Consider the following 10,000-nt stretch of genomic DNA (forward strand, 5'->3'; position numbering starts at 1 on the left):
TCTAATATTAAAATATTTCATTGATCTCCGTGAAGATGGTAGACAGTTCTTGACATTTATAGTAAAAAATAACTAATAGAGACAAGATAGCCACTACGTATATAGATGATGACTTTTCCCTGTGTTGCTATGGTAGTCCCGAGGTTCATCAGATGCATGACCATGTTTTTTTTTTGTTTTTTTTTCTTTTATTACAGATAATCCCTGAGGCCTCGGATGTAAGAATGACCGGTAATTGAACATAATATTCTTCCTCTTTGTTATCTTCTTATACGAGGTTTCTTTTCTTCAGATGACGGTACATACCTTCCTGAGGAAAAAATGCGCCAGGAGTATGTGCTTTCTGCCGTAGGCACGGTAAGGCACTTTGGTAAAAAAAAAGTCTACTAATATGATATTTATTATTTGTCAAGTTTTTTTTTTTTTTTTTTTTCAATTGCTGAAATCTTCGTTTTATCACCTAGGAAGTTTGTTCGGTTCCTGTAGAAAATCAAAATCAAAGCACTTAGAATTCCAATATAGATTAGTAACCGAAACTGTAATATCACGCTTGTAAGATTAAGAAATCGACATATATTTCAGTCAGTCAATAAAAAGGCACTGATTTACTAGTAAAAAACAAAACAAAAAAACAAAGCAGAATCCATCTGGCACAAATAAAGCGCTCACTCTCGCCTCCCTTTTGCAGGTATTCGTGGGCAGTTACCCGCACACTCGCGGCCGCCACTGGGCTTTCGGACAGTTCGACGACGCGGTGCTGCCGGCATGCATGTTGCTGCTCGAGAAGTCGGGCGTCAGCGCCGAGGCGCGCGGGGACCCCGTGCGAATGTCGAGGGCCCTCTCCAAGATGGTATGTGGAGATATCTTTTTCTTTCTTTAACATACATCCAATTCAATATCTTTTCCTTGCTGCTTCTTTTTTTGCGATAAAATGAGATACGATGAGCATTTTTCTTCATCTTTTGGCTGGGGGGGGGGGGGGAGGCTTAAACCAGAGAACGACAACCTTTCGTCGGCATAACCCCGGGAAAGAAGCCACATAGCTTCCTTCTCACCATCGCTTCCCTTGCCTGCAGGTGAACAGCAACGACGACGCCGGTCTTCTCGTGGGCAAGTGGGATGGCGAGTACGAGGACGGCAGGGCGCCCGCCAAGTGGCTCGGTTCGATCGAGATTCTGGAGACGTACCTCAGGACACGACAATCGGTGAAGTACGGCCAGTGCTGGGTGTTCGCCGCCTGTCTCAACACCAGTGAGTGAGAGAGGGACTACTGCCGTTGTGGCGTGTATTCGCAGTTGCAGTAAATTTTAAGAAGTACAACATAATTCCGTTGGATAATTTTGAATGAGAATAGATAGCCTTACGGTACAAGACACGTATTTGACTGTTTTAATTTTTCTTCCCATTCTCAGTATGCCGCGCCCTGGGTATGCCGTGCCGTGTCGTGACCAACTTCGCCTCTGCACACGACACCAACATCTCACTCTCCATCGACGAATACTTTGACGAGGACGGCGACCAGATCGAGTAAGTGTGGTCTTTTAATGCTAAAAACAAGAAGACAGAAACAAGATAAAAAAAAAAAAAAATCTCCAATCATATTGAGTTGAGAAATAATTTCTGAATCTAGGTACTATCTATTCTGCATCCTGAGACCGTCTGAAAATCTGCCATGTCAATTCAGGATTTATTCCTCAAATTCTGAAAATCCTCGGTCATATATCAGCTCACTAGGGGAGACATTTACTGAATCCAGATACCATACACTTCTTCACTCCGACTCCCATCTGTTTATTAAAGAGAAAAAAAACACTTTTTTTTCTGAGTCTAGTGACTATTTGTTCTTTATTCTTAGACCTAATATCTCTCATTATCTAATGGTTAAAGAGGGGGAAAAAATCTGAATTTTCAACTCTCAGACCCGAAAATCACTCATCTATTAATGACGAAGGGAAAGGTGAACCTAGATTACTCTTTCTACAGCGACACATTAAATGAAGTAGGAGAGACCCCTGAATCACCCACCTCTCGTTTGTCCCTCTGAAACCTACACAATCTCTCATCATGCATAGATTACAGCGCAAAACCATTTTCGGGGTCCAGATTCTTCACGTTCTTCACTCTTAGAGCTCTCCCCCCAAAAATACTTTCAGACTTCCGTTTTCTGTTACACTTCTCGTTTTTCCTTTCAGAGCAAACGATCGCTACGTCAACCCAGCTGGCATCCGGGATTCCATCTGGAACTTCCACGTTTGGAATGACGTTTGGATGGCCCGACCTGACCTGCCTGATGGCTTCGGAGGCTGGCAGGTCATCGATGCCACGCCACAGGAGACAAGCGATGGTGAGAATAACCTCCGGATTTTATTCTAGTATTTTTCAAACATGCTATTTTCCTTGTGCAAATGTCATAGTAATGGTGTATCTATAGTCTTACAACGTTTTGGTATCAGTTGTAACTATTGGTTTTCCCTAAGGGTCCTGAGTATCAGCTGTAGCATTTAACATTCCCTCAGGGTCTTAAGTATAAGCTGAAACATTGAACATTCCCTCAGGGTCTTACCAGTGCGGTCCAGCTTCCCACGAGGCCATCAGGCAGGGCCGCGTCGACCTGAAATACGACGTGCCCTTCGTGCTGGCCGAGGTCAACGCTGACGTCGTGCGTTGGCAGAAAGACGACCAGGCCGAGGGAGGATTCAAGAAGCTGGCGACGCAGACGAGCAGGTGAGTGAGGGAAAGAAGGAGGGAGGGAGAGAGAGGGACGGGAAGGGAGAAGAGGGATATATATATATATATATATATATATATGTGTGTATATATATATGTATGTATATATATGTGTATATATATATATATATAGAGAGAGAGAGAGAGAGAGAGAGAGAGAGAGAAACAGACAAACAGAACAGACAGAACGAGAGACAGAGACAGAGGACCTAATAACCTTTCCCTTTTCCCAGCGTGGGCCGCCTGATCCTGACGAAGAAAGCCGGTCCAGTGGCCACAGGAGGGTTCTTTAAGTCGGACCGCGAAGACATCACGTGGGAATACAAGCCCCCTGAGGGAACCAGAGCCGAGAGAGTCAGCATCCTCAATGCAGCCCGAAGGTAAGCGAGTTAAGAAGTCTCAGATGTGTTAAATCTTCGGTGGTTTCGCTGAGGCTGACAATGCCGTTTGTCACTGTCGTTATGCATTTACTACCACTGCTGCTACTACTACTACTACTACCACCACTTCAACCACTATTACTGCTACTACTGCTGCTACAACTACTACTACTACCACCACTGCTGCTACTACTACTACTATTATTACTACTACTACTACTATTACTACCATTGCTACTACAACTACTATTACTACTACTACTACTACTGCTACAACTACTACTAATACCACCACTGCTGCTACTACTACTATTACTACCATTGCTACTACTACTACTATTACTACTACTGCTACAACAACTACTACTACTATCACTGTTGCTGCTACTACTATTATTACTACAACTACTACTACTAACCACCACTGCTGCTCCTACTATTACTATTACTACTACTACCACCGCTGCTACTACTAATACTACTATAATAATACTACTACTATTACTACAACAACAACTACTACTACCATTGCTACTACTACTACTACCGCTACAACTACTACTACTACCACCACTACTACTACTATTACTACTACCACCACCACTGCTACTGCTACCACTACTATTATTATTATTATTATTATTATTATTATTATTACTACTACTACTACTACTACTACCACCACTGCTGTTCCTCCTCCTCCTCCTCCTACTACTACTACTACTACTACTGCTAATGATAATAATGACAGATAACCAAACAAAACAAAACCAAATCACTTCATATGACATCGGAACCCAACCAGATAAGCGAACAAGCCATTCGGCAAAGCCATTATCCACGCAATGAAATGATAACTGACCCCGGCTTCTTCGTTTTCCCCCTCCACCCGCTTTTTCAGGACCCGCACCGCTCGCCAAGTGTTCGACATGCCGAGCGTGGCCAAGGAGGACGTGACCTTCACCATCGAAGACCGAGATCAGATCCCCATCGGAGATAATTTCTCTGTCACGATTACCGCCGCGGTAAGCTCGAGAGATTGATCGATGGTCGGATGGATCGATGGACATATATGTGTGTGTATATATATGTATATATGTATATATATATTTATATATAATATATATATATTTATAAATATAATATGTATATATATGTATATATATTTATAAATATGATATGTATATATATATGTATATATATTTATATATAATATATATATTTATAGAAATAATATGTATATATATGTATATATGTATATATATTTATATATGATATATATATATATTTATAAATATGGTGTGTGTGTGTCTGTGTGTATTTATATATATGTGTATATATATATGCACACACATATATATGTTTGTGTGTGTGTGTGTGTGTGTGTTTTCTAAACGCTGAGTAAACTTCTGCTATTTAAATCTTTTAAAGTATTAATATTTCACATGAAATAAAATTTGCATACCTTTAGCCAAGTAATATGGTCACCCATTTTCCTTTTTAAACCATCAATATACATACACGGACGTGGGATCGGAATCTCATGAACTCACGTGAACTACTACAGACTTGAGATCAAAATTCCCCAAGCTACTATGAATTTGGGGGTTTAAATATTCCCAAACTCTCCTAAACGACACCAACGTAGGATCAGAACCTCCCAAATTCCACCGAACTTAGGATCTGAACCTCCCAATCTCCACCGAACTTAGGATCTGAACCTCCCAATTTCCACCGAACTTAGGATCTGAACCTCCCAATTTCCACCGAACTTAGGATCTGAACCTCCCAAATTCCACCGAACTTAGGATCTGAACCTCCCAATTTCCACCGAACTTAGGATCTGAACCTCCCAATCTCCACCGAACTTAGGATCTGAACCTCCCAATTTCTACCAAACTTAGGATCTGAACCTCCCAAACTTCGCTACCTTTCCCATCCCGTACTTTGTAATATATATATCCTATCAATCAAAGACTTCGCATTCTATCTTTACGTTCTCCCTCCCTTTTCCCTCGCAGAACACCAGCAACGAGGTGAGGACGATCAACGTAGTGATGACGTGCGCCAGCATGTACTACACGGGAGCCAAAGCCCACACAATCAAGCGCCATGACGGGGAGCTGCACCTGGAGCCCAACCAGAGTGCGTTCTTAAGTGGCTTTGTTTTCTCTCTCATCATTATCGATATTTGTTGTCGTTTATCAAGCTATCTAATTATATACTCTTTATATATATATATATATATATGTATATATATATATATATATATATATATATATATATATATATATGATCACCACAATTTCTCACAGCCAAGACTATGTCCATGGAGGTGTACTACTCTGACTACTACTCGAAGCTGGTGGACCATGACCTTATCAAGAGCATTGTCATCTGCAACGTGAAGGAAACGACACAGTGCTGGGGCGGGGAAGACAATCTGGAGGTTCACAAGCCTGATATCAACATCGAAGTAAGTAGGGGGGAGGAAGGGGTCGAGAGGAATGAGAAGGGCGGTGGAAGGAGCGGAAGAGGAAATGAGGTGAGGGAGGGAAGGAAGGGATATATATACATATATATATATATATATATATATATATATATATATAACAATCCTCCCTGACCTGGCCTCGAACCTAGGTCACTCCGGGTATGAGACCGGAGGGTTGTGTGGCATGGTTGGTACATATATATGTATATATATATATATATATATATATATATATATATATATATATATATGTATGTATGTATATGTATTTATACATGCATATATATATACATATTTATACATGCATATATATATATATTTATATATATATATACATATATATATATAGAGAGAGAGAGAGAGAGAGAGAGGGAGAGAGGTGGGGGAGGGAGGAAAGGAAAGAGGGAGGGAGGGAGAATGAGAGAGAGAGAGAGCGAGAGAGAGAGAGAGAGAGAGAGAGAGAGAGAGAGAGAATTTCCTACATGGATAGTGTTGCTTTATCATCAGATGATATTCATTCATCTCTGTCGAATGAAACTCTCTTAATTCCATAGAGAACATTTGTATTGATTTCAGACTTGTCATTTTGGTTTTCGTATTTCATATTTCTCAATGTGAAAATCAACTCTTTCGTTGACAGTTTAATAACTTATTGCCTGTGTTTGCCACTTGAGAGTCGTCGGGTCATGCATATCATCGTGTGCAAAAGAATTTCGCATTGATCCAGTCCTTTCCTGTACAATGATATGTTATTAAGTGGTTTTACCTGAAATATATTCTTCTAGGTGTTGGGACCGGCCGTGCAGGGTAAGGCTATTCCCATTAGGGTGTCCTTCGACAACCCTATTCCACTGTTGCTGAAAGAATGCAATCTGAAGCTGGACGGGCCAGGGCTTATGCGTCCGAAGACAGTACCACTCGAGTTAGTATTTTTCATTTATTTTGTAATCTTTGGCAATATCAGCAGCATTTCGGGTTTATACAGATATGAGAGATTCTATAGTCTTGATGGAGCTTTTTTTTCCCCCAATAGCTAGCCACATCGTGTTCCATTTTCTCTCCAGTTATCTCTCCCACACAGTCTCATCCTTTCAGCTATTCTATTTGCATATTTATCACGAGAAAAAAATAAAAACTTGCTTAGTCATCAACACTCTTTCGACGTCACTGGAACCGCACATTTTATACTTTCAGCTATTGATTTTCGTCTTTTTCCTCTTCAGAAACATCGCCCCCAAAGGAAAGATGAACTTCGAGATGAACCTGTACCCGAAAAAGGCGTTGGAGTGTACACTGATCGTACAGTTCAACAGTAGGGAACTGTGCAACCTCACTGGTGCTAAGAAGATTTCCGTGGCCAGTGCTTGAAATTGGAGACGAAATGATTTTTTTTTTTTTTTCGTGGTCCGGGGGCTAAATAAACTAAACCAAAGAACGTTTCCTTTTCCTGTTTGTTGTTTTACGCTTATGTGTAGCACTATTCCGCTACTAACAATGTTTTATCTAAGTACCTTAGATAAAACTTATAGGATTTAAGAACAGCATTCTGCATACGTATTTACCAAGAGCTTTGGGAATAATTATGTGAAATGCACTTAATGTTTTCATGTTTTTGCTTCAATGTTTGAATTAGCTATAGGTAAGCTAATAAAAAATGGCAATAGGTTAATTTTTATTTGAGTAATATATTAAATAACGGTCAAATGGTCTGATCGACAGCATGTCTGATACCAAAATGATATTATAGTATCCCAGTAAACTATAGTATGATTAATGCAAGACTTTATTTAGAACTATGAAGAAAGGCATCCTGGCTTATCCTTGCAAAATCCCAGGATATAACATGGAAAAAAAATCTTAGAAGCAAATTAATATTTTGCTTTTTATAATTTATTTTTAATTCGAAAAGTAGGAAACATATCAGATTATGTTTACTTTGCAACGATTGTATTGCTGATGTCAATTGCTTCTTTAATAAATATGTACCAAAAATCAATATTAGTTTACATTATCTTTTGGCGACTTAAAACCCAGTTCCAAAAGTACTGAATACCCGCATTTATTACTCCCTGGTAAATAATATACATTATTGTGTATCATGTAGATAATGATGGGCCCGTAACAGGAGCGCAAGAATTACATTGGAAATTATGATAATCAGTAGAATGAATAATGATCCACAACACTAATGAATATTAATTTTCTTTTAACGAAAGTAATTGAAAACATTTACATGGTTTGAACGGCTAATCACCCTTATGCAAGTAGAAGATTTAATATAAACTTGGTAAGACAAATGAGATTTTATGTTACTCCTATAACACACGAAATTTTATCTAATGAAGTATTATCACCAAAGATGTTGAAAATGACGAACTCATATCCAATAAACACTGTAACACATCATGCTTTAGTAAAAAAAACTTTTGGATATCAGTGGATCCCCAAATAATTTTAGAAGAAAAACCATTCTTTAAATAATATGAAACCCTCCTTTTGCACGTTCCTTTCTAAATATCATTAAAAGTGTTATTCATTCTTTAAAACTTTTCTAACTAATGATTATAACAATAACAATGATTAAGCTTCGTATATTGGTAATGGTATCAAAATGATCACAGTAGTAATAGTAATGATGGCCGTATTCTACAACTAAATGTTACTTGTTCTACTGTATTATTTACCTTCCACATTGTTTTCTTCATATACTGAACATAACAAGTGAATGTCAACCAATGTCCCTTTAACGATAACCACCTTTAGGATATAATGTGCATGTCGTTTATTAGACTACTATTAATTAAAAGGTCAACATTTCAGACTTTTAAGTAGAACTAAAAATATATACACAATATATCCTGAGTATCACTGCAACCTTTATTATTGCTATTATTGCCCTTCTAACAAATTATTATTGTTGATTTTATTGCCATAACCATAACTGTATTATTTTATCATTAGTTATTGTTACTGTCATTCTTATCATTATCAAAACATTTTTGTTGATATTGTTGTCATTACCGTCATTATATATCTTATCATTACCATCGTCAATAACATTATCAACATTACCATTTTTGTTAATATCATTACAGTCATTATTAATATTGCCATTTATTATCAATATTACCAAACCTACATCTTGCCATGCTCTCAAACTGGAACATTTCGTAAAACTGTCATATATTTGTCAAAAATACATTAAGAAGACGAATATATAAAGGTTCATCTTACAGATGATGATGCTACTACTACTAAACTGCCAATTCTTTTCCTATAAAACGTCGCCGTGGTGGAGGAATGGTTCGAGATATTGATTAAGAATTTCGAGAGCCACGTTCGAGACTGCTCTATGCCAAGTATGGAATCACACGTATGCCCAAATTTTAAATTTATTTTTTCATTATTACTTTTTTTTTTTTCTTTTTAATATGGTACTTCACTTTTTCTCCGGTCTTATTTTTATTATTTAACAAATATACAGGTATGTATAATTTCTCAATCTCTCTCCCTGTGTGTACGTGTACACACACACACACACACACACACACACACACACACACACACACACACACACACACACACACACACACACACACACACACACACACAAACACAAACACACAAACACACAAACACACAAACACACACACACACACACGCACACACACATATATATGTATATATATATATATATATATATATATATATATATATATATATATCATGTATTGCCGTCTCTTTCTCAACTCCTCTTTTTCTATGAATATTCAAATTGTCTTCTCTGATCATTATTACAGCCTTATTGCGTTGGCTTTCAATTTCAACGTTTAGCTGAGAGCGAGAGAGAGAGAAAAGGAGAGAGAGAGAGAGGAGAGGAAAGAGGTAGACAGACAAACAAACCAAGGGAGAGATATATATGTAGATTCTTTCGATTAAAAACAGCAAACTTTATAAAATGATAGAGTAGAACAGATTTTACTAACATGATTGAGTTAATTTGTAGTGTTTACCATGGACCCTGGCCCATCCGCCCACAAGACCTAAAATAATACGTGTTGAAATCCAAAATATTTATTATGCAAGAAACTTAACTAGTGCAATCAAAAATTTTATTTACATTTAGTTACTGAACACATAAACACACACTAACAAGCAGACTATCATACTTTGTAATACGTTACTCCTGAATACAAAATTTATGTATATTTGATATGTCTTAATGGGTTCGATGTTTGCTTTTTGTTACGTTTTCCACTGCAGAATATTTTAATCATAATGACGATAGTAATGATAAAGGCAATGATAGTTGAAACATTAATCAAATTCTGATTCTGCGTGGCTTTTTATTCTATGGCGATTTATGATATGAAATTTATAAAAAAAATATATAGTTATA

At 37.7% G+C, this 10,000-nt stretch overlaps 1 protein-coding gene across 1 annotated transcript in view; it reads left to right on the top strand.

The window, feature by feature from the left end:
- LOC125033898 (hemocyte protein-glutamine gamma-glutamyltransferase-like) overlaps nucleotides 1–7,597 on the top strand; it is a 16,267-nt gene extending 8,670 nt beyond the window's left edge. Inside the window, exons 6-17 of the mRNA XM_047625471.1 lie at nucleotides 293–357; nucleotides 689–850; nucleotides 1,077–1,251; nucleotides 1,413–1,527; nucleotides 2,193–2,344; nucleotides 2,556–2,724; nucleotides 2,961–3,107; nucleotides 4,009–4,132; nucleotides 5,129–5,252; nucleotides 5,423–5,583; nucleotides 6,387–6,523; nucleotides 6,825–7,597. Coding sequence (XP_047481427.1) covers nucleotides 293–357; nucleotides 689–850; nucleotides 1,077–1,251; nucleotides 1,413–1,527; nucleotides 2,193–2,344; nucleotides 2,556–2,724; nucleotides 2,961–3,107; nucleotides 4,009–4,132; nucleotides 5,129–5,252; nucleotides 5,423–5,583; nucleotides 6,387–6,523; nucleotides 6,825–6,969 — 1,676 coding nt within the window. The 3' untranslated portion in view covers nucleotides 6,970–7,597. The remainder of the gene's footprint in view (nucleotides 1–292; nucleotides 358–688; nucleotides 851–1,076; nucleotides 1,252–1,412; nucleotides 1,528–2,192; nucleotides 2,345–2,555; nucleotides 2,725–2,960; nucleotides 3,108–4,008; nucleotides 4,133–5,128; nucleotides 5,253–5,422; nucleotides 5,584–6,386; nucleotides 6,524–6,824) is intronic.
- The last annotated feature ends 2,403 nt before the right edge of the window (nucleotides 7,598–10,000 follow it).

This window comes from Penaeus chinensis, chromosome 17 (assembly GCF_019202785.1).
Source record: "Penaeus chinensis breed Huanghai No. 1 chromosome 17, ASM1920278v2, whole genome shotgun sequence".
NCBI classification, from domain to species: Eukaryota; Metazoa; Arthropoda; class Malacostraca; order Decapoda; family Penaeidae; genus Penaeus; species Penaeus chinensis.